Below are 26,077 nucleotides of genomic sequence, written 5' to 3' on the forward strand. Positions count from 1 at the left end.
TTTGTTTGTTGAAAAACTGTATGACTTACACGTTGTTATTTTATTGTGCATAGTATACATAATGACTTTATGCTCCCTTATCGATGAGATCACTCTGCTGCATGGGCACCTTGGCCATCGAGCATGGGTGGAGTGTGCCAATTAGCTCGGTAGTGCGCCCGTGTAACATGCGATATCGGCAGTTCTCCTCGTTGCCATTGCACTCACGATATTGCGTACTAGCCTACTTTGGCTACAGCTCTTGCGCTGGCGCCAGAAGGGGAAAACTTCAATATTTTTTTTCACCTCTGTCCGGAATATCATTCTGGGGCGCAACAATTGACTGGTTATTTGTTGACATGTTAATCCTTAGTCTCTATTAGTTACTAATCTCTAACGATAAACCCCATAAAACCACTTAAAGTGCCCCATGATTGACCGTTATGAGCACCTTGATTCAGAAACTTAAGAACAAGGACTTTTCAATAGGTAAAAGTACTATAGATATGATGGTCACCTACATTCAAGACGGACAGTCACTAGCAGAAGAAGAAGAAAGGAAATAAATACGCACCTTTATATGTTTATATTGTTTGGATTGCCAATATGTAACAAAGAATGATGACAGCTAAGTATCAAAACATCACTGTAGAAATATCAAATAATTGCGTAGTTTGTAAACATATTAAATAACAGTGTATTTGGCTAAATAGCTGACAAGGGAACCTCCCCATCGCACCCCCCTCAGGTTTAGTTATGAGTTGGCACAATTGATAGGCCTTGAAAAACTGAACACAAATCAATCGAGAAAACAGGAAGAGGTTGCGTGGAACTATGAAAAAAATAAGCAAAATATACAAACTGAGTAGTCATGCGCAAGATATGCAACATCAAGGACAACGTAAGCTCAGGAGCGCCGTGGTCCCGTGGTTAGCGTGAGCAGCTGCGGAACGAGAGGTCCTTGCTTCAAGTCTTCCCTCGTGTGAAAAGTTTAATTTTCGGGAGTGATTATCACATCCACAAGAAGACATAAATCGGGCAAGGTAGAAGAATCTTTTTACCCATTCGCCAAGTGTACAAGTTAGGTGGGTCGACATCATATTCCTGTGATGTGACGCACATGCCGTCACCAGTGTCGTATAGAATATATCAGACGTGTTTTCCTGTGGAGGAATCGGTTGACCTATGACCTTCCGATCAAATGTTTTCGGTTCCCATTGGAGAGGGTCCTTTCGTCTACTAATCGCACGGTTTTGCGGTGCGGTCGCAAAACACAGACACTAAACTTATTACAGTGAACAGAGACGTCAGTGCACAAAGGGGCAGATCATAAATTTGCGAAAATAAAGAAAGTAAACTTCTCACTCGAGGGAAGACTTGAACCAAGTACCTCTCGTTTCACAGCTGCTCACGCTAACCACAAAACCACGGCACTCCTGAGCTCATACTGTCCTTTATGTTGCCTGTCTTGCGCATGGACTACTCAGTTTGTATATTTTGCTTATTTTTTCATAGTTCCACACAACTTCTTCCTGTTTTCTCGATTGATCTGTGTTCAGTTTTTCAAGGCCTATCCACTGTGCCAACCTATAACTAAATATGAGGGGGTGCGATGGGGAGGTTCCCTTGTGAGTAGCTAGACGCCAGGCTGGATTTGCTATTTGGTTATCAAGGTTGCATACAGAAGATTTTTTTGTGAAGTATTGATTGCAATTGTGTTGTGAATCTGGAAATTTTTCTGATGTACTAAACACTCGATGACGTATCAGCAGTGCTGCCAGTCACAGTTTACTCTTACACACGATATTTCATTTGGGCAAATAGCAGGTATCCTCACGCCAGCCATCGAAATTTGTCATCAGCTACCCACGTCGAGCAGTATATTATCGCGATTCGCTCATGAGTCATGATTGTAATTGGAAAACTGAGCACACTGCCATCAGGCAACGCAATCGGTGACAGAAATTCGCCGCGCGGGATTAGCCGAGCGGTCTGAGGCGCTGCAGTCATGGACTGTGCAGCTGGTCCCGGCGGAGGTTCGAGTCCTCCCTCGGGCATGAGTGTGTGTGTTTGTCCTTAGGATAATTTAAGTTAAGTAGTGTGTAAGCTTAGGGACTGATGACCTTAGCAGTCAAGTCCCATAAGATTTCACACACATTCGAACATTTGTCAGAAATTCACGCTTCTGGGTCGGGGGGGGGGGGGGGGGGGGGAAGGAAGGGGGAAGGGGTTTGCTTTCGTGACGTACTCGGCTTACTCGGAAGTGACGTGAAAATGACACGTACATACATGACCAGCAGAACATTTCGATTAATCTGAGCGTGACACTGACACGCTTTTCTCTCATGAGAGTTCTGAACCTTGGAATTTGCGACATATTCGAAAAAAATGGCCAAATGCTTGTGATAAGCAAGAACACAAATGTCACTGCTGGCCTCAGAATCTGTTACAAATGCGAGTATGAAAAAAAAAGGAAGAAATTGCATCTAGCAGAACGCGAATCTCCTTCCTTCGACTCTATAACTCGACATCTGTGACCATAAGGCGGTAGAGAACACATGCAACTCTAAACAAAATTACCATACATTTTAGGATCTCCTGAAGGCTTTTAGCGCCGATTCGTCATTAACTGGCACTTAATTATAAGGTATCGTACCAATGGAGATGTGTCTGTGATAAATCTTCAATGCGCTGTTGCCTTGAAATGGCATACTGCCATAACACAGTTATAATACTAAAGCAACGAAATACGACGAAAACAATATGGCGTCTCCAAAGTTGTAGACTGCCACAGTCGCATTGAGTGACACGTCATTTTGACTCTCTTCCCAGTAACCTGAGTGTTTTATGAACACGAGCCATCCGGTGGCATGTCATTCGTCGTTGCTGGCATCGGGAAGAAAATCGTGGAATATTGGGTCCAAGCGTTATCCAATTGATAGCTACTGTCCCGGAACGGTTCGCCCGAAAATGTCACGCTGGTGCCCAGGTGAAATACCGTGTGTGGTAGTTAACGCCGACTGGCTCTACTCCCGACTCCGGAAACATAATCGTGTATTTGCGTTGTACTTTGTTCAACACCGACTATCACTGATAATGTTCAAATGTTTTGACCAGCCAAGTGTGAACAAGAGGTGGGCAGCGGTGTGCTGCACTGCAGGGCCCGTCGCTACTGACCTCCACGCATCAGGGGTGTCCAGCCTTGGTTGTCGCGAGCATCGATGTCCGCGCCACTGTCGAGAGCCAGGCGGACCACGTCCAGCTGGGAGGCGTCGACGGCGTAGTGTAGCGGCGTGCACCCGCTCCTGCGTACACACCAATAGGCTACTCAGTCTGCTGCAGGCACTGCCGTGTCCTACTGCTGTTTTCCAAAAATCTCAAGCAAAGAGTGTTTCATGCGCTATATTTTACAAGCATTAAATAACAAAATATCACCAGTTGGTATTTTCTGTGGCCTACCTAAGGCATTAGACTGTATAAATCGCAATATCCTCCTAGATAAACTGAGGTCTTTTGGGTTTCATGAAATAGCCAACCAATGGATAAAGTCGTATATAACCAAAAGAATGTAGAATATTGTACCAGAGGAGATTCTTCTGACTGGGGAGAAATCACTTACAGGTTTCCGTAAGGTTCACTCATATGTCCACTGTTGATTGTCATACATTACGTAACAGACTCTCTGTCTTATAAACAACAACCAGAATTAGTTCTTTTTGCAAATGAGACTGGTTTTCTAATCAGTCCAAACATGAATACAGCAACAGAAGAAATGGAAGTTCTGTTTGTTAAAGTACACTAAAGAGCCAAAGAGAACTGGTACAGCTGCCTAATATCGTGCAGGGCCCCCTCGAGCATGCACAAATGCCGCAACACGACGTGGCATGGACTCGACTAATGTCTGAAGTAGTGTTGGAGGGAACTTACACCAATATTCCTGCAGGGCTGTCCATAAATCTGAAAGATTACGACGGGGTAGAGATCTCTTCTGAACAGCACATTGCAAGGCATCTCAGATATGCTGAATAATGTTAATTTCTGGGGAGTTTGGTGGCCAGCGAAAGTGTTTAAACTCAGAAGAGTGTTCCTAGAGACACACTGGAGCAACTATGGTCGTTTGGGGTGTCGCATTGTCCTGCTGCAATTGCCCAAGTCCGACGGATGCACAATGGATATGAACGGATGCAGGTGATCAGACAGGATGCTTACGTACGTATCTCGGCGCATCAGAGGTTCCATATCACTCCAATTGCACACGCCCCACACCACTACAGAGCCTCCACGAGCTTGAGCGGTCTCCTGCTAACATGCAAGGTCCATGGATTCATGAGATTGTCTCTATATCCACACACGTCCATCCGCTCGATACAATCTGGAACGAGACTCGTCCGACCAGACAACATGTTTCCAGTCATCAACAATTCAATGTCGCGTTGACGGGCCCAGGCGAGCCGTAAAGCTATGTGTCATACAGTCATCAAGGGTACACGAGTTGGCCATCGGCTCTGAAAGGCCATATCGATAATGTTTCGTTGAATGGTTCGCACGGTGACACTTGTTGATGTCTGCACCAATTTGCTGAAGGGTTGCACTTCCGTCGCGTTGAACGATTCTCGTCAGTCGTCGTTGGTCCCGTTCTTGCAGGATCTTTAACCGGCCGCAGCGATGTTGGGGATTTGATGTCTTACCGGATTCCTGATATTCACGGTACATTTGTGAAATGTTCGACTATAACACCATGTTCAAAATTACTTAAATATTGATAACCTGTGACTGTAGCACCAGTATCCGATCTAACAGCGGCACCAGACACTTGCCTTATATAGGCGTTGCCGACCGCAGTGCCATATTCTGCCTGTTTACATAGCACTGTATTTGAATACACATGCCTATACCAGTTTCTTTGGCGCTTTAGTGTATTACTGAGTGGTTTCCTGCAAATGATCTCAGGCTCAGTTCCACAAAGGCACGACTTTTTGAGTCATGCACAGTTAGAGGTGTGACACCAATGGTAAATGTAATACATGATGAGGAAATAATAACTAGGATGGAAATTTCAAAATTGATGAAAATTTAAACTGGAAATAACACGCTTTTAAACTCCAACCACATTTTCCCTACGAATCATTGAAAATTACAGATCAGTAAATTAATTCAGTAATGTTGTGCCGAATAATATTTTGGGGTAACTCATCTTTAAGAAACTTTTCATTGCTGAGAAACGATCTGTAAGAACATTATAAATTATGTGGTGTCACCGCCAGACACCACACTTGCTAGGTGGTAGCCTTTAAATCGGCCGCGGTCCGCTAGTATACCTCGGACCCGCGTGTCGCCACTGTCAGTGATTGCAGACCGAGCGCCGCCACACGGCAGGTCTAGAGAGACGTCCTAGCACTCGCCCCAGTTGTACAACCGACTTTGCCAGAGATGGATTACTGACAAATACGCTCTCATTTGCCGAGACGATAGTTAGCATAGCCTTCAGCTACGTCATTTGCTACGACCTAGCAAGGCGCCATTACCAGTTTATATTGAGATTGTTATTAATGTATCAACAAGAGCGATGTCCTCCAATTATGGATTAAAGTTAAGTATTCCAGAAGCTATGTACTATTATTTGCTACTATAAATTCCCTTAACTGTTCCAGACCTCACGCCAGTCTGCGTGAGCTTAACGCGTGCATTTCGGCCTCCTCTAGCAACACGGTGTTGGCTCTTCTGCCAACACATCAGTGCTCTCCCACGATCAGCATGTATTTAAGAAGTTACGCATTCTTACTACCGCTTCACAGTATATTTATTCCCTCATGAAGTTTGTAAAAAATAATTCACTAGAATTGAAAAGGACAATGGGGTAAACAACTACAATATCAGAGGAAAAAGCGACAATCGTTATTCCACTTTAAAAAAGGTTGATTTTAGCGCTAAAAGGAGCACAATGCGGCAAACAAAAATTTTAATCACCTACTTAACGATAAATATCTGGCAGAAAAAATGATGACCGAGTGAGGTGGCGCAGTGGTTAGACACTGGACTCGCATTCGGGAGGACGACGGTTCAATCCCGCGTCCGGCCATCCTGATTTAGGTTTTCCGTGATTTCCCTAAATCTCTCCAAGCAAATGCCGGGGTGGTTGCTTTGAAAGGGCACGGCCGACTTCCTTCCCAAATCCGATGACCTCGCTGTCTGATCTCCTTCCCCAAAGAACCCAACCCAACCCCAAAAAAGTTTGAAAATAAACTGATACACTTTATCCTGGGCAAGTCCTCCTATTTTTAGGGTAGGAATCACTCATTAAATTAACATCTACATTTAAAAAATTAAAAAATAACACATTCTAAATGGTCATCATTTAGCCAGATTTATATATAAATGTGTAACATGAATACAAAATACACTTCCTAACTAAAAAAGGACCCCAATGACATGGCTAAATGTCAGTGCAACTTTGTACACCAGAAAACTATTGGCGGATATGGAACTGATTAGATTAGCGATTCTCTGTGACATGGAGAACGGCGACCACAGTGCATTAGTGTTGTTCATGTTTAGTGTTGTTACCAGGCCTAAGAGGGTGTACACTAAGGTGACATAAGTCGTGGGATATCTCCTAATATCGTCTCGGATCTCCTTTCGCGCGGCGTAATGCAGCAACACAACGTGGCATTGAATCAACAAGCTGTTGGAAGTCCCCTGAAGAAATATAAAGCCATGATATCTCTATAACTGTCCATAATTGCGAAATGATCCTAGAAAACTTGTAGCATCATCCCCGAATCACCCTATATAATTCTTTTTTAAAAGAATACACCGCCATATTTAATTTTTATTTAAGTACAACCCAGTTTTCGGCCTTTAACGCCATTTTCAACTATTTAATTTTATGTCTTTAACATATATTACAGGACACTTAACATGCTGTCAAGCTCAAAGTTGGCCACAAGTTAAGAAAAATATTGGCTCCCCACGAAATGCCAAATGTAAAATCACAATCTTGTAAGAGATCAGCAAATAATCGTGGAGCACGTCATATATAGTAAAAGCAGGCTTGCGTTGGTAAATAAAATATGAGCACATGTCCTTTTCCTGATTTATGGTCAACTTTGAGCTTGACAACTTGTTAAGTGTCCTGAAATACAGGGTGTTTCAAAAAGCACTTTACTTCTTTAAAAATTCATAAAAATTTATTGAAAGAAGATATAGAGCTGGGCTTAGTGTTATTTTGTAGGGAAACTCATCAAGTTCTTTTACGTTAAACTAAAGATGTTGTGTGTGGCTTGGTTATCCTGCACACATCCCACCAGAGGTCGATTTCTTCCCATACTCGCTGTAGCATTACAGGTGTAACTTGCTCAGTGGCAGCGAAAATTCTTGCTCTGAGTTCAGGTACAGAAGCCTGCACAGGGGGCACAAACACTATATCCTTCATGAATCCCCATAAAAGAAATCGAATGGCTTTGGGTCAACGTGAGGGTCATACAACTGGCGCATCACGGCCAATCCAAGGACCTGGAAAGTGGTCACTGAGAAAGTCTCGGATGTCAGCCAGTTAGTGGTGTGATACACCATCTTGCATGAAGTAAACATTTCGTTCTTGGTCATCCTCGTTGATCTGTGGTATCAAGAATTGTTGTAACATATCCAGGTACACTATCCCATTGATGGTTCTCTCACAGGAAAAAAGGGGCCATCAATTTGTTCTTCCTCAATGCACAAAAAACGTTCAGTTTAGGGCTATCAAAAACATGTTGCAATGTTTGATGTAGATTTTCACTGCCACAAATCGGACAGTTATGCGTGTTGACCTTGCCACTTAAGTCAAAAGTCGGCTTGAGAGAAAAGATGATTTTGTCCAAGAAATGTTCAGCCTCATGCTATCGATTTAACATGTCTGCACAGAAGTTCTTGCGAGCAATTTTATCAATGTCTTTCACTGCATGTACGATAGTCAATCTGCACGTTTTCAAATTCAGACGGTTTCTCAATACACGGCAAACAGTCGTATATGGGTTGCAGTTCACGAGATGCACGCCGGGTCGATTTCGTTGAGAAAACGTTGCCTCCCTCGCTCTACGACGTCGTCACATGTGCTTGGACGACCTGATGATTTCCCATGTCTTACCGAGCACCCTGTTTCTACAAGACATTTATGCCACTCATGAATTGTAGGCCTACTAGAAGGATCTTTAGCGTACTTGGTACGGAAATTACGCTGAATTGTTGTCACCGACTTGGATTCTTCAAACCAAAACAAACAGCTAGCACGCTTGGGTCCAGCAAAGGCAGCCATCTTTAACGCAATTGCCGCTAGCGCTCCTTGCGTTGCGATTCGGCACTAGCGAACAACGCGAGACAAAACTTGATGTATTTTCCTACAAATTGACACTACAACTACCTCTGTAGGTACTATGAATTAATGTATATGAATTTTCAAAGTTGTAAAGTCCTTTTTGAAACACCCTGTATCTATTAAAGACGTAAAATCAAATAGTTGAGAATGGCATAAAAGGCCGAAACCCGGGTTGCACTTTTAAACAATAAAACAGTCAAATGGTGGTATGTTCATTTAAAAGATATTGTATGCCTGTTGCTCAGCAACGTCAAAAACTGTTCAACCTGTATAAAATATATACATTTATAGGTGTCAGCATCTATAGCTTTAACACTCTGTATAGTCGTGGGACGACGTTTCCAAACAAGGGGTTCCTACATAAGATTTGATCAACTAAGTCCCCTATACAGCCTCTAGAAGCACGTGACATGAATTGTGAAACACTCTTAAATTGTGAAAACCCCTTATTCTTATGACACTTCATTTGGGAGTGGACAGAAAATAGAATGACTGGTATTGGGTAGTGGCACGACATACCCTCCTCTATGGAATGTATGCATTGTGGAGTATGGATGATGATGCAGATGTAGACATAGAAGTAATCTTTGATGTCTCAGGTTGTGCTGTATCGACCAATCTCCTTTTTTTTCTAGCTTTGCCATAAAGCCCTTTTCTTCCCAATTACATTCAGTATCTTCTCAGTTACTCGATCTGCCCATCTGATCTTCACCATTCAACTATTACACCGTTCTTCAAATGCTTCTGTTCTGTTCTTGCCTGTTCTCTTTACGCTCCACGTTTCACTTCCGTATAAAACTACACTCCAGACAGAAAAATACTTTCTAATACTTAAATCTACAATGAGGTGACAAAAGTCATGGGATAGTGATATTCATATATACAGAAAGCGGAAATATCGTGTATACAAGGTATAAAGGGGCAATGTGTTGGCGGAGCTGTCATTTGTACTCAGGTGATTCATGTGAAAAGTTTTCCAATGTGATTATGGCTGGAAGGCTGGAATTAACAGATTGTGAATGCGGAATGGTAGCTTGAGCTACACTCACGGGATACTCCATTTCGGAAATCATTAGGGAATTCAATATTCCAATCCACGGTGTCAAGAGTGTGTAGAGAATACCGAATTTCAGACATTACCTCTCATCACATGCAATGCAGTGGCTGACGGCCTTCATTTAACGACCGAGATCAGTGGCCTTTGAGTAAAGCTGTCAGTGCTAACATGCAAGCAACACTGCGTGGAATGACCTCAGAAATCAGCGTGGGACATACGACGAACGTGTCCGTTAGGAGAGTGTGGCAAAATGTGGCATTAATGGCCTGTGGCAGCAGACGATCGACGCGAGTGCCTTTATTACCAGCACGATATCGCCTGTAGCGCCTCAGCTGGGCTCGTAACCATATCCGTTGGGTTGTATGTAAATTGAAGGTAGAGGTTGGAGGGGGGGGGGGGGAAGAAAGCAAGGGAAAGGGAAGGGACTACAGATGTCAGTTGCATCAGAACATTACGCGGAATCAGCGGCGACGAGTAAAAATGTGTTCCCGACCGGGATTCGAACCCAGGCTCTCCTGCTTATGAGGCAAGTGCGTTAACCACCCCGACATCCGGGATACAGTGCCACTGCATCTGCCCGGAGTATGTCGCACGCATCACAGCCGAGCTACATTCCCATCGAGCGTCACCTATCTGCAGACCCTGTCCATTTGCTCCATGCTCGCTACTCTGAGATTCCTGCAGGAGGTCAGGCATACTTGTGGATCCGCACTGAGGAGGGTGGACCCATTGCCCATCTAGGTGAATCGATGATATGAATTCGTTGTGTCTGTTCTTTCGGAGATGTCCAAAAGAACAGACATCACACATTTACTGGAAAACTGTGGCCTGGCGGATGGATCTTGATTTCAGTTGGTAAGAGCTGACGGTAGTGTTTGAGTGTGGCGCAGACCCCACGAAGCTATGGACCCAAGTTTGACAACAAGGCACTGCGCCAATTTGGTGGTGGCTCCACAACGGTGTGGTCTGTGTTTATGTGGTCCAAATGAACCGATAATTTACTGGAAATGGTTATGTTCGACTGCTTGTTCCCAGACAACGATGGGATTTATTTGGGTGACAATGAACCATATCACCGAGCCACAACGTGGTCCAAATGAACCGATAATTGACTGGAAATAGTTACATTCGGCTACTTGTTCGCAGGGGATTTTTGTGGGTGGCAATGAGCCATATCACTGAGCCAAAATGTGGTCCAAATGAACCGATAATTGACTAGAAAAGGTTGTGTTCGACTACTTGTTCCCAGACAACAATAGGATTTTTTTGGGTGACAGTGAGACATATCACTGAGCCACAATATGGTCCAAATGAACCAATAATTGACTGTAAATGGTTGCATTCGACTACTTGTTCCCAGACAACGATGTAAATTTTGTGGGTGACAGTGAGCCATATTACCGAGCCACAACGTGGTCCAAATGAACCGATAATTGACTAGAAATGGTTACATTCGGCTACTTGTTCCCTGACAACGATGGGTTTTTTATGGGTGACAAAGAGCCATATCACCAAGCCACAACATGGTCCAAATGTACCGATAATTGACTGGAAACGGTTACTGTCGGCTACTTGTTCCCAAACAATTATGGAATTTTTATGGGCGACAATGAGCCATACCACCAAGTCACAATTGTTCGCGACTGGTTTGAAGAACATTTTGGACAATTATGGACAAGCGAATGATGTGAACACCCAGATCGCCGGACATGAAACACATCGAACAACTATGAGACATAACAGAACGGTCAGTTCTTGCACAAAATCTTGCACCGGCAATACTTTCGCAGTTATGGACAGCTGTAGAGGTAGCAAGGCTCAGGATTTCTGCAGGGGACTTCTATCATCTTGTCTGCAGCTCGTGGTCTTGCGGTAGCGTTCTCGCTCCTCGCGCAAGGCGTTCCGGGTTCGATTCCCGGCGGGGTCAGGGATTTTCCCTGCCTCGAGATGACTGGGTGTTGTTGTGTCGCCTTCATCATCATCATTCATCTCCATTGCAGTCGGAGGAAGGCAATGGGAAACTACCTCCGCTAGGACGTTGCTCAGTACGGCGGTGTGGGCTTCCCGCATTGTCCCCTACGCTCCTCGGAGTATGGGACCTCATCATCATCCATCATCTTGCTGAGTCCATACTACGTCGAGTTGGCGTATTACGTCAGGCAAAAGGATGTCCGATACGATATTAGGTGGTATCCCATGACATTTGTCTCTGCAGTGTACATTCTTTGTAAAAGAAACGCTTTTCATGTTAATGCAGTCTGCATTTTATATCCTCTTTACTTCCACCATCAGCAGTTGTTTTCCCGTTCAAATAGCAGAACTTCGCTCCTACTTTTAGTGTCACATTTCCTACCCTTATTTCTTCAGTATCGGCTAATTTATGTGGAGTACATTCCATTATTTCTGTTGATATTTACCTTATAACCACTTTTCAAGCCACTATCAATTCCGTTCAACCGATGTTCGAAGTTTTAAGCCAACTCATAGTTTTACGATGCCACCAGCAAATCTTAAAGTTTTCTTTTCTTCTCCCTGAAGTTAAATTCCGTTTCCAAAGTTCTCCTTGGCTTCCTTTACTGCTTGCTCGATCTGCAGACTGAGAAACATGAGGAACAGGTACCTACAATACTGTGTCACCTTTTTTTTTATCAATTTCTGGGTCCTTAGACTCTAATCGCAGCTTGATTCCTCTACAAGTTGTTAATAGCCTATCGCTCCATGTATATGACCTATTATATATGATCAGAATTTCAAAGCGTGTGCTCCTGTCAAGATTGTCAAAAGTTTTTTTTCATAAATCTACAAATGGTATAAATACAGCCTTTCATTTTTCAACCCATCTTATAAGTTGTTGGATGAATATTGCTTCGCGTATTCCCATATTTCTTTGTCACCCAAACTGATCTTACCCTATAAGAAGGCCGCTGCAATCGTGGCTGCAACGTTGGTTTTTCTCCAGCAGCAGTAGCTTTTACATTATGACGCGGTGCCAATCCCAGAAAACTTTTGTGTCGACTGACCTTACCCTAGTTCTTACCGCAGATACCATTACACCGTCACAAATACGCATCTGTGTTCCTTTCGTAACCTTTTGTCAGATACCCAAATTCAGTTAACTTTTCATTTCTCTTGCATTGTCCACAGCTTGCATTTCGGAATGAAGCTCACGCTTCCGCGCCATTAGGAAGTCGCAGCATTCTTCCCTCTGCGACGTGTGAAGTGTTGTCCTGCTTAGCACAATGTTTTATTCATTGTGTTCACCGCTGACAGCAAACATGTTGCAGTGTTCGTTCACAGACTACTGCAATTGAGCGGCTCCTTTCTCGCACTCTAATGCGACGATTATGGTTCAAACGAAGCCGCACTTCATGAAACTAACAAGAAAAAGAAATAACCCCCAATGTGATTAACATTCCACTGTTATAAAATATTTCGGAGCATTTTTTTATTCTAATTGATGAGTGCATAGGTAAATACCATACCATAAACCTAGAGATAAAAGCTTTGATTGACAAGCTCGTAGGGTTTACCGTGGCAGTTAACTAGATTTGTACCCCTCGCGAAGCTGTTCCTACAAAAACAAAAAAAAAAGGTATTAAGCTGCACTATTGTTCTGACCCCAAGTTAAACTGCTGAACCGTAGGTTCAGGTTGGTACCCCACCGCTGTCCGAGGCGCTGGTCATCGAGGCTGAGTTCGAAAAGCGGGACTCATCACTTAAGACAGTTCTACTCCAGTCAATGAGATTCCCGGCCAAAGACGTCTCTGGAGACATCCCCGACAGCAGCGGGATTTGATAGCTGCCCGCCATTAGACGTGACAACCATGAGTGATGGGCTGTGGTGTCATTTCGTTTCATAGCATGACCCCATTGGTTGTCATCTGTGACATCCTCATAGCACAGCGGTAAGTCGACGATACTCTAAGTCCCGTTTTGTTGTTCTTCATGGCAAACCATCCTGGACTTATACAGGGCTATTACAAATGATTGAAGCGATTCCATAAATTCACTGTAGCTCCATTCGTTGACATATGGTCACGACACACTACAGATACGTAGAAAAACTCATAAAGTTTTGTTCGGCTGAGGCCGCACTTCAGGTTTCTGCCGTCAGAGCGCTCGAGAGCGCAGTGAGACAAAATGGCGACAGGAGCCGAGAAAGCGTATGTCGTGCTTGAAATGCACTCACATCAGTCAGTCATAACAGTGCAACGACACTTCAGGACGAAGTTCAACAAAGATCCACCAACTGCTAACTCCATTCGGCGATGGTATGCGCAGTTTAAAGCTTCTGGATGCCTCTGTAAGGGGAAATCAACGGGTCGGCCTGCAGTGAGCGAAGAAACGGTTGAACGCGTGCGGGCAAGTTTCACGCGTAGCCCGCGGAAAATTGGCTCATGCCAGAACTGGAGACCGACAGCGCCGACTTCATCTTTCAACAGGATGGTGCTCCACCGCAGTTTCATCATGAAGTTCGGCATTTCTTAAACAGGAGGTTGTAAAACCGATGGATCGGTCGTGGTGGAGATCATGATCAGCAATTCATGTCATGGCCTCCACGCTCTCCCGACTTAACCCCATGCGATTTCTTTCTGTGGGGTTATGTGAAAGATTCAGTGTTTAAACCTCCTCTACCAAGAAACGTGCCAGAACTGCGAGCTCGCATCAACGATGCTTTCGAACTCATTGATGGGGACATGCTGCGCCGAGTGTGGGAGGAACTTGATTATCGGCTTGATGTCTGCCGAATCACTAAAGGGGCACATATCGAACATTTGTGAATGCCTAAAAAAACTTTTTGAGTTTTTGTATGTGTGTGCAAAGCATTTTCAAAATATCTCAAATAATAAAGTTATTGTAGAGCTGTGAAATCGCTTCAATCATTTGTAATAACCCTGTATTTCAGCGAGATAATGTCTGTCCGCACACGGCGGGAGTTTCCACTGCTTGCCTTTGCGTTGCCAAACCCTACCTTCTCCAGCAAGGTCGCCGGCTCTCTTCCAAAATGAGAATGTTTGGAGCGCTATGGACAGGACCCTCCAACCATCTCGTGATGTTGACAATCTGACGCGCCAATTGGATTGATTGAGGCACGATATCAATCAGGGGAACATCCAACAACTCTATCAATCAATCACAAGTCGCATAACTGCTTGCGTAAGGGCCATAGGTGCACCAACGCGTTACTGACTTGCTCAATTTGTGAAGCTCTTTCTCTTGAATAAATCATCCAATTTTTCTGAAACTGTAATCATTCGTCTGTACACAAAAATCACATCTACAGGATAATTTCTTCGGCGTGATTTTTTTTTTCATAGGTTATATTCAGGGAGAAAAACATCCCCACCAGTGCTAGGAGTGAAGGTGACGATGAGAAGGGTTGACATGTAGAAAAGTCTGAAAAGGACCTGTTAGTATTTCTTTTCTTTAAACCTCGAGTTGAGGCGCCTGTGTACAAAGTGCACCAACCACAAATAACATAATCTTGTACCGTTCCATTGTTGTTTTACAGTTGTGAGCCCGGACCCATTTCTTCATTAGTGCGTCTACGACAGTGACAAGTAGTGTTCTCCTATGTGTAAGTGAGGAGCAGTAATTAAAATAATCAGAAAGCTAGGTGAGAAAAAAATATACGATCCGTGCGAGAAAATGGCCCATATTCCGAGGTAGCAACACAGTCCCACAATGAGATAGTTGTCTACGAAATAATTAGTAATGGAGTAAGCGTTTAACTGGGGTCTGAAACACCTGCGCCGTTTAATGCTTCGAGTGTGTCATTATTGAGGGGTAACACTTGTACGCGGCAACAGAGTAACATAATGAAAGTTTATTTTATTGTTGTTTAATTAAACAGTGATTTAGCTCATGTAATGTAAGTTTGTTTTATTGTCGTTTAATTAAACTAAGGCCGGCCGGAGTGGCCGAGCGGTTCTGGGCGCTTCAGTCTGGAACCGCGCAACCGCCACGGTCGCAGGTTCGAATCCTGCCTCGGGCATGGATGTGTGTGATGTCCTTAGGTTTAAGTAGTTCTAAGTTCTAGGGGACTGATGACCTCAGATGTTAAGTCCCATAGTGCTTAGAGCCAATTAAACTAAGATTAGCCGGCCGGCGTGGCCGAGCGGTTCTAGGCGCTTCAGTTCGGAACCGCGCGACCGCTACGGACGCAGGTTCGAATCCTGCCTTGGGCATGGATGTGTGTGCTGTCCTTAGGTTAGTTAGGTTTAAGTAGTTCTAAGTTCTAGGGGACTGATGACCTCAGAAGTTAAGTCCCATAGTGCTCAGAGCCATTTGAACCATTTGAGCCAAACTAAGATTAAACTGTGACTCTGCTGACACACGTTTACCTTTGTATTGTATTGTATTGTATGTTAACCGAGGACCTACAAACGACGGAGAGGCTCCGTCCCCGCCACAGCCGCAGTGGTCCACAACCCCGCGACGACTACCGCAGTCCACTTCACCCCTCCGCCGCCCCACACCGATCCCAGGGTTATTGTGCGGTTCGGCCCCCGCTGGACCTCCCAGGCAACGTCTCACACCAGACGAGTGTAGCCCCTATGTTTGCGTGATAGAACTTGTTTGCGCAGCAATCGCCGTCATAGTGTAACTGAAGCGGAATAAGGGGAACCAGCCCGCATTCGCTGAGGCAGATAGAAAACCGCCTAAAAACCATCCACAGACTGGCCGATTCACCGGACCTCGACACAAATCCGCCGGGCGGATTCGTGCCGGGGACCAAGCGCTCCTTCCCGCCCGGAAAGCCGTGAGTTAGACCGCACGGCCAACCGGGCGGGCCATGTTTACCTTGGTAACATAAAACAGCTATTCTTTGCATGTGTGTAAAGTGCGCCTCGCGTCCGCTCGTGTTACGAAAATCGGCGCACCAACTCCAGTGTTTATTAATTGACTTGGAATACTTTAAAAGAGTGAAGCTCAGTCTGTTTTTTATTTGCCTTATTCAGTGCATCCCCCTCATGAACCATGGACCTTGCCGTTGGTGGGGAGGCTTGCGTGCCTCAGCGATACAGATGGCCGTACCGTAGGTGCAACCACAACGGAGGGGTATCTGTTGAGAGGCCAGACAAACATGTGGTTCCTGAAGAGGGGCAGCAGCCTTTTCAGTAGTTGCAGGGGCAACAGTCTGGATGATTGACTGATCTGGCCTTGTAACATTAACCAAAACGGCCTTACTGTGCTGGTACTGCGAACGGCTGAAAGCAAGGGGAAACTACAGCCGTAATTTTTCCCGAGGACATGCAGCTCTACTGTATGATTAAATGATGATGGCGTCCTCTTGGGTAAAATATTCCGGAGGTAAAATAGTCCCCCATTCGGATCTTCGGGCGGGGACTACTCAAGAGGACGTCGTTATCAGGAGAAAGAAAACTGGCGTTCTACGGATCGGAGCGTGGAATGTCAGATCACTTAATCGGGCAGGTAGGTTAGAAAATTTAAAAAGGGAGATGGATAGGTTAAAGTTAGATATAGTGGGAATTAGTGAAGTTCGGTGGCAGGAGGAACAAGACTTTTGGTCAGGTGATTACAGGGTTATAAATACAAAATCAAATAGGGGTAATGCAGGAGTAGGTTTAATAATGAATAAAAAAGTAGGAGTGCGGGTTAGCTACTACAAACAACATAGTGAACGCATTATTGTGGGCAAGATAGACACAAAGCCCATGCCTACTACAGTAGTACAAGTTTATATGCCAACTAGCTCTGCAGATGATGAAGAAATAGATGAAATGTATGACGAGATAAAAGAAATTATTCAGGTAGTGAAGGGAGACGAAAATTTAATAGTCATGGGTGACTGGAATTCGTCAGTAGGAAAAGGGAGAGAAGGAAACATAGTAGGTGAATATGGATTGGGGGGAAGGAATGAAAGAGGAAGCCGCCTTGTAGAATTTTGCACAGAGCATAACTTAATCATAGCTAACACTTGGTTCAAGAATCATGAAAGGAGGCTGTATACATGGAAGAAGCCTGGAGATACTGACAGGTTTCAGATAGATTATATAATGGTAAGACAGAGATTTAGGAACCAGGTTTTAAATTGTAAGACATTTCCTGGGGCAGATGTAGATTCTGACCACAATCTATTGGTTATGAACTGCAGATTGAAACTGAAGAAACTGCAAAAAGGTGGGAATTTAAGGAGATGGGACCTGGATAAACTCAAAGAACCAGAGGTTGTAGAGAGTTTCAGGGAGAGCATTAGGGAACAATTGACAGGAATGGGGGAAAGAAATACAGTAGAAGAAGAATGGGTAGCTCTGAGGGATGAAGTGGTGAAGGCAGCAGAGGATCAAGTAGGTAAAAAGACGCGGGCTAATAGAAATCCTTGGGTAACAGAAGAAATATTGAATTTAATTGATGAAAGGAGAAAATATAAAAATGCAGTAAATGAAGCAGGCAAAAAGGAATACAAACATCTCAAAAATGAAATCGGCAGGAAGTGCAAAATGGCTAAGCAGGGATGGCTAGAGGACAAATGTAAGGATGTAGAGGCTTGTCTCACTAGGGGTAAGATAGATACTGCCTACAGGAAAATTAAAGAGACTTTTGGAGAAAAGAGAACCACTTCTATGAATATCAAGAGCTCAGATGGAAACCCAGTTCTAAGCAAAGAAGGGAAAGCAGAAAGGTGGAAGGAGTATATAGAGGGTTTATACAAGGGCGATGTACTTGAGGACAATATTATGGAAATGGAAGAGGATGTAGATGAAGATGAAATGGGAGATAAGATACTGCGTGAAGAGTTTGACAGAGCACTGAAAGACCTGAGTCGAAACAAGGCCCCGGGAGTAGACAACATTCCATTAGAACTACTGATGGCCTCGGGAGAGCCAGTCATGGCAAAACTCTACCATCTGGTGAGCACGATGTATGAGACAGGCGAAATACCCTCAGACTTTAAGAAGAATATAATAATTCCAATCCCAAAGAAAGCAGGTGTTGACAGATGTGAAAGTTACCGAACTATCAGTTTAATAAGTCACAGCTGCAAAATACTAACGCGAATTCTTTACAGACGAATGGAAAAACTGGTAGAAGCCGACCTCGGGGAAGATCAGTTTGGATTCCGTAGAAATGTTGGAACACGTGAGGCAATACTGACCTTACGACTTATCTTGGAAGAAAGATTAAGAAAAGGCAAACCTACGTTTCTAGCATTTGTAGACTTAGAGAAAGCTTTTGACAATGTTGACTGGAATACTCTCTTTCAAATTCTGAAGGTGGCAGGGGTAAAATACAGGGAGCGAAAGGCTATTTACAATTTGTACAGAAACCAGATGGCAGTTATAAGAGTCGAGGGGCATGAAAGGGAAGCAGTGGTTGGGAAAGGAGTGAGACAGGGTTGTAGCCTCTCCCCGATGTTATTCAATCTGTATATTGAGCAAGCAGTAAAGGAAACAAAAGAAAAATTCGGAGTAGGTATTAAAATTCATGGAGAAGAAGTAAAAACTTTGAGGTTCGCCGATGACATTGTAATTCTGTGAGAGACAGCAAAGGACTTGGAAGAGCAGTTGAACGGAATGGACAGTGTCTTGAAAGGAGGATATAAGATGAACATCAACAAAAGCAAAACAAGGATAATGGAATGTAGTCGAATTAAGTCGGGTGATGCTGAGGGAATTAGATTAGGAAATGAGACACTTAAAGTAGTAAAGGAGTTCTGCTATTTAGGGAGTAAAATAACCGATGATGGTCGAAGTAGAGAGGATATAAAATGTAGACTGGTAATGGCAAGGAAAGCGTTTCTCAAGAAGAGAAATTTGTTAACATCGAATATAGATTTAGGTGTCAGGAAGTCGTTTCTGAAAGTATTTGTATGGAGTGTAGCCATGTATGGAAGTGAGACATGGACGATAACTAGTTTGGACAAGAAGAGAATAGAAGCTTTCGAAATGTGGTGCTACAGAAGAATGCTGAAGATTAGATGGGTAGATCACATAACTAATGAGGAGGTGTTGAATAGGATTGGGGAGAAGAGAAGTTTGTGGCACTAGAAGAAGGGATCGGTTGGTAGGACATGTTCTGAGGCATCGAGGGATCACAAATTTAGCATTGGAGGGCAGCGTGGAGGGTAAAAATCGTAGAGGGAGACCAAGAGATCAATACACTAAGCAGATTCAGAAGGATGTAGGTTGCAGTAGGTACTGGGAGATGAAGAAGCTTGCACAGGATAGAGTAGCATGAAGAGCTGCATCAAACCAGTCTCAGGACTGAAGACCACAACAACATTCAGTGCATCAACCACGTCTTGAGAATGAGCACTGCAGCGAGCCAGTACTTTTGCCACAATGTTTCGGGACCAAAGATAATGCCATATGGCTGAGTACTACAGATACGTTTAACGTCCTTTTTAAATATCGCATGGTGTAAAACAGCTGACAATCAACGGTTGCCAGCGACAGTCGTTTTTCTAGAAATAACGATAAATTACGGGAACAATTAAAGGCTTCCTCGGAAATAAAATGAAACCGAGGGGTAAAATACACTAAAGGTACAGGGGAAATATGTAAAAGTATGTCAAATATAAACAGGGCGTTCCAGGTGGAATGGTCAAAATTCAGGGATATGTCAGGAATGATCATTCGGAGCAAAATACTCCACTAAACATGGTCTCTAAAATGTATACACGAAGAGCTATGAGCACTACTTCATCTTACATAATGTGAAAACAAACCTCTTCTACTGTAAGCTCTTCGCTTTCCATATTTTTAGAGGTAGTAAAAGGATCCAAAACAAGAAAAAGATTCCCAGTAAACGTGGTCTCTAAAATGCATACCTTAATAACTATGAGCGCTTGTCCATCATCGCTATGTGTGTTGTTCTTAGCGTAAGTTAGTTTAAGTAGTGTGTAAGTGAAGGGACCGATGACCTCAGCAGTTTGGTCCCTCAGGAATTCACACACATTTGAACATTGGAATATCATCGCTAACGTGAAACACATCTCTTGTACTGAACAGCCTCCCATAGCTTTAGAGACCATGTTTGCTAGACTTTTTCTTTCGAATGGTCGTTCCTGTCCTATCCCTGAAAATTCACCATTTCTTCTGGGACATCCTTTTTACGAGGGGCGTTCAGTAAGTAATGCTTACATTTTTTTCTCGGCCAGTTACTGTTGAAAAAAAGGGGACTATATTGTGGGACATCGTGGAATATCCTGGCTTCAGCCCCCGTAGTTTCGTGAAGTTCCGATAGGTGACAGCGCTATACGTAACCTTCAAAATGGCGTCTGTAACGCAGGTGCGTTCCACACAGAGCTGACTCTGGATTTATTTTTACGGAAAACCAGAGCATCGCAGATATTCATAGACGCTTGCAGAATGTCTACGGAGACCTGACAGCGAACAAAAGCACGATGGGTCGTTGGGCGAGGCGTCTGTCATCATCGCATCACGGTCGCACCTGTGCGATCCCCAGTTTGCCGGCCGGCCGCACACAGCTGGAGTCCTCCAAGACTGGAGACGCGCTGCTCAGCTGGAAGTCACTGTTGGCAGTGCTGACACAGTCGTCCACCAGTTGGGATACACAAATGAGTGTGTCCGCTGGCTTCCTCTGCGCCTAACAGAAGACCATAAAGAGCAACGAAGGACCATCTGTGCGGAATTGCTCACATTACGAAGCTGATCGTGACAATTTTTTGTTCAACATCATCACAAGCGATGAAACATGGTCTCGCCACTTCGAACCGGAAACAAAATGGCAACCCAAGGAGTGGAGTCACACCACCTCTCCTCTGAAGAAAGAGTTCAAAGAATTACGCTCAGCCGGCAAAGTCATGGCGACTGTCTTCTGGGACTCTGAAGGGGTTATTCTGTTTGTTATCCTGCCTCGTGGTGCAACGATCAACTCTGAAGGTATTGTGGTGCTCTAAGGAAATTGAGGAAACGACGTCAGCGTGTTCGCCGCCACAAAAATGCAAACTAACTTCTCCTTCTCCATGACAACACAAGGCCTCATCAAGTCCGCGCACCTGAGAGGAGCTCACAACACTTAACTGGAACGTCCTTCCTCATCCTCCCTACAACCTGGATCTCGCACCTTCCTACTTCCATCAGCATTGGCGCAATGAAGGATGCATTCTTCGGGAAGCAGTACGTGAGTGATGGGGAGGTTATTGATGCAGCAAGACGTTGGCTCTGACGTCAACCAGTATAGTGGTACCATACGGGTATAGACGTTGGCATAAGGCCGTCGCATTGCCTGGAGATTATTTTGTAAAATAATATTCTGTAGCCAGAGGAGTGAGGAATAATATCGTGTATTGGATTCTGAATAAAACCAACTTACTTTCTGAAAAGAAATCTTGCATTACTTATTGAACGCCAGTCGCGAATAATGTCGGCCATACTTGTGCTATACTTCCCCTGGCAGCCCGTTGGTTTGTACCTTATAACGTTTTATAGCGTCTATCGGATGCTACGATACTGAATTGAGTCGTATATCGGATACTGAAATACTATTTGCTGTGTATCGCTTACTTCAGCAGAATTTTGCACGTTCAAATTTCTGCATATAATACCTGTTAACGCAGAAGTGAGATCAGAATACTACGTTTGAAATTAACTCTTATATAAATTTATAACGTTCAGTTTATATTTTCACGAGTTAATAAAGAAAAGAAAGATTTCTGACGAATAGTAACTACAACCATGTTTGGGACACATAAAGATTTAAAAATAATATATTGAGAAGCAATTAAGTGTGACTAATACTTCATTTACTTCCGCAATGACCACTTATTGGGGTAAAAGTGCAGAAAGCTTTACAGAAAACAAACTGATACACGATCTGACGAAATATTTAGCTTCAAAAGTTACATACATGTAAAAATTAATTACCTTTCTATAATTTAGAGCTCATTAGAAAGCTTAGAGGACGGAGTAAACACAACGCACTTCAATTCATGTCGAATCTGTTGAGTTGGGTTAAAATCTAAATATCAGACAAGGAAATTGAGACTCAAGTGGAAATTATAAAACACACTTAATTCTCAATATTTAAAACCTGGAACCTTATTTTCAGAGAAAAGTCAACATTGAAGTGTTGTCTTGTCTTTGCAAGTATCAAAACAACTGGCGAGATAAAGTTCCTTGCACTGCTAAAAATCATATTGCTAAATTATGTATTTTTATTTGTAGATTATTATGAAGAGCTAGGTACATTTATGAAAATTATCAACACTGGTTGTATAGTTAACATAAATCTGAACAGTTGTTAGTAACCTGTGTAAAGAGATGAAACTGCAACAGTTTGTATTGATCTCGGAGCAAATGCGCCACGTTTAGCACTGAAAGTTAAGAGGGGAGACGCTGATGTTTTCTGTTAGGCGACAGACGGTTTGTGTAAATGCTAATTATGTTCTGATATGCACACTGTTAGTGTTTATGCTCCAGCTTTCATGATTCTTAGAAGTATGTGTAACAAGAAGCTTGAATAAACATTGAAGAATCATTAAAACTAACGCGAACTTGTTATTCATGGTTATTAAACCCGTAGTGCATTCCCATGCAACGCTGATACTTGAAGAGTCTGAAGTCAATCGTGCAGTTCGACTTCGTCGAGAACTTCGAGAGCTAAGATAATTATATTTTTTCTGGGCGTTTTCTTGAAAAGAATCTAAGTGCTGAAATTACAACAAACGTGATGACACTTGCAGTTTCCAGCCGAGAATTCGAGCAGGTGGTCGGTCACAACCTCTCGTCATTCGTTCTCCCACTGGAATATAAGCATCTTCCTAAGGTATTAGGTGATAGCGTTTTATGGAACGACACACTGCGCTACCTCACGATGAGACTGGTAACATTCTGTTTCACGTGTGTAAACATGTTAATTATGTGGACAATACAGGCAGCGCTAAATGTAACTGGAATAAAGTACAGAATGCTATTGATATGTGTCAAAGAAAACTATCAAGAGTCGCTACATTCGGCGAACATACTGACCACACAACACCTCTAATACAAACGGTACGAGGAAAGTTTTGCAGTACGGCGCAACAATAAGTCGCAGGAGGCTAATTGATAGTTGCATTGTAGCCGCTGTGCCGTGTCTGTGGGCGCAGTCGTCGACTAGCAGGGTTAGTTTGAAGTGCTTGCTACAGCTTCGTGGCCACGAAGTGAGATTAGGGCAGTTTTGCGGTACAATTTCGTGCGTCGCTTAAACATAGACCAGTGCTTTGAAGAAATGACTCTTGGACTCGGTGGTATGTGTCCACATCATACAATTATATTCAGTTTGTACACAGAACTTTCTAGGCGCTACAGCCACAGAGCGCTCTAAAGAAACTACAGAAAAACAAAATACCGTCCCAACAATTTCTTTCGTATGAACGATCATGAACTGCATCGGTTTGTGCTTCACTGTATAAAACCCAATTCACGTGAGCTACTTTCTTGTCTCCAACAGCTACTCTTGGGAAGTGATGTGGATGGATATGGTGTTATGGGCGCTCGACAGTGTAGTCTTGAGTGCCCGTTGGGAAGTGAGTACCCTGTAGCCTCCCTGGCCACTGCCGTATCGAGACAATCCTGCTAGCACTTGATGAAAGTTCTCGGCTATGCGCCGGCCGTGGTGGCCGACCGGTTCTAGGTGCTTCAGTCTGGAACCGCGCGACCGCTACGGTCGCACGTTCGAATCCTGCCTCGGGCATGGATGTGTGTGATGTCCTTAGGTTAGTTAGGTTTAAGTAGTTGTAAGTTCTAGGGGACTGATGACCTCAGAAGGTAAGTCCCATACTGCACAGAGCCATTTGTAGAGAGAACTCCAAAGAGAAAACTGAAAACTTCACTCTGGAGGGCGCTGGGAGGACGGGAAGGCCACGGTACCAGTTACGGGGATAACGTACGCTGTGAGGAAATGACAGGGAAGTGACCTGTAAGCAGATAGAGGATACCTTAGGGCTAAATGCACCAACAATTCGTTCGATTATGCTGGATCATTTCCAATTAAAGAAAGTTTGTTATCTCTAGGTGCCGCATAGACTGGCGGAAGAGCAGACGACACGACGTGTGACTTGGTGCCGGGAGATGTTAATGAAGTTTTCTGAGGGACTGTCTCAGTTTGTGAATAATATTGCGGCAGTTGACAACACTTTGCTGCACTATTATGACGTGCCGACTAAGACTCAAAACAAAGTTCGGGTCTTTAAAGATGCCGACGCACCTGCAGCTGTCAGAAAATCCCGATGAATAAAGAAGAAAATGATAGCTGCTTTTTTTCAAATCGAGTGGAATTGTGTAGCGTAATGTTTTGGACACACACAAGACAGTCACAGTTAAGTGGTGCACTGAGCAGTGCCTTCCCAAAGTCATCCAATCTTTGAAGAACCTGCGACAGAAGTCGAGAATAGACACTTGGTTCCTCCATCACGACAACGCTCCATCTCACCGCACAAAGCATGCGCCGTATATTTGCGGGTTACAGGACTGAAACTTCTTGAGCACCATCCTTACAGTCCAGACCTTGTTCCTTGTGACTTTGAACTGCTCCTGCATGTGAAAATAAACCTGAAACGTGTGTAGTTTTCAAGTGATGAGGACCTCCTGAGGGCTTGGGACAACGAGAGTGCCTTACTCCCTACAGAAACTTCGGAGAACTGGTTGAGGGATTGGTTTCGGAGGGTGGAGAGGTGTATTCAATATGGTGGAAATTACTTCGAAAAAATTAAATAAATGAAGCTGTATTTGTGGCGTCGATAGTTGCGATGCCACAACGTAGGTGCACGCTCTCGTAAGTTGGCACTAAGAGAGGAGACTAACTACGCCGACCACAGCGCCCTCTGGCCGACGCTGTGGAGCTCAGGGAGTGCCGTCTTGATTTCGGCCATTTCCTCAAGAGCAGACGGCCTGGAAATATCGCTTCTACTACCGAGTGGACTAGCTTGCTATTGAGACTTTGTATTAGTTACATTCAGTTAAAGGTTAGACAGCAACGAGTATTTGTTAGTTTTGAGATTATACAGGCCAGTCATCCTAACTTCACAGGATTAGACATGGACTACGGCTTCACATCTACGTGCTCATCCCAGCCAAAGTTATGTATGCATTTGATATTTACTTGTGCTTATGACTCTATTAAAAGTGTTAAAGTTACATGCAGTAATGCAGTACCGAAGTGCTTCACCTCTCCTGCTCCTATTCGTTTCCTTCACTCTCGGCCTGTATTACACAAGCAGTTCACAGGAGCAGACCCACGCACCGCCTATCCAAGCGGGATGCAAAAGTTTTGTAAAGCTTTTCTATTATCCTTTGTACCTCTCCTGTCCAGCAATGTGAAGACCGACTCGGAGAGTGGCGGTTATATTATTTGTACGCCTCGTAGTTCCGCCTCCCGCAGCGACAGATACAAAGGTCTGGACAAAGGCGTCGTGTGTGGTCGCCATTAACATTTAAGCAGAAATAAGTATGTGGTAAGGTGTGTTTGTTCAGCTCCAGAGCCACCTCAACACCTCTTATTTCTGGTATCTCAAAATCAATCCTGTAAAAATTCGAGCAATATTCAAAGGACGTACTTCTCATTATTTCTCTTCCCCTGACTTCCACCTCGCCATCCAGAACCTTCCTAGACTTCTTACTGACACACGAAAATACCTTGTACTAAGCCTCGATCACAAACGAATACGATGCTAAGTATCCAAGAAAGGCGCCATCATAGGTTAAAAATAGTGACCTGCC

General features: G+C 43.8%; 1 protein-coding gene across 1 annotated transcript in view; it reads right to left on the reverse strand.

Moving 5' to 3' along the window:
* Positions 1 to 26,077, reverse strand: part of LOC126175813 (fibronectin type 3 and ankyrin repeat domains protein 1-like) — a 168,894-nt gene that overhangs the window by 53,657 nt on the left and 89,160 nt on the right. Inside the window, exon 6 of the mRNA XM_049922801.1 lies at positions 3,157 to 3,284. Coding sequence (XP_049778758.1) covers positions 3,157 to 3,284 — 128 coding nt within the window. The remainder of the gene's footprint in view (positions 1 to 3,156; positions 3,285 to 26,077) is intronic.

The sequence above is a fragment of the Schistocerca cancellata genome, chromosome 3, assembly GCF_023864275.1.
Source record: "Schistocerca cancellata isolate TAMUIC-IGC-003103 chromosome 3, iqSchCanc2.1, whole genome shotgun sequence".
Lineage (NCBI taxonomy): Eukaryota > Metazoa > Arthropoda > Insecta > Orthoptera > Acrididae > Schistocerca > Schistocerca cancellata.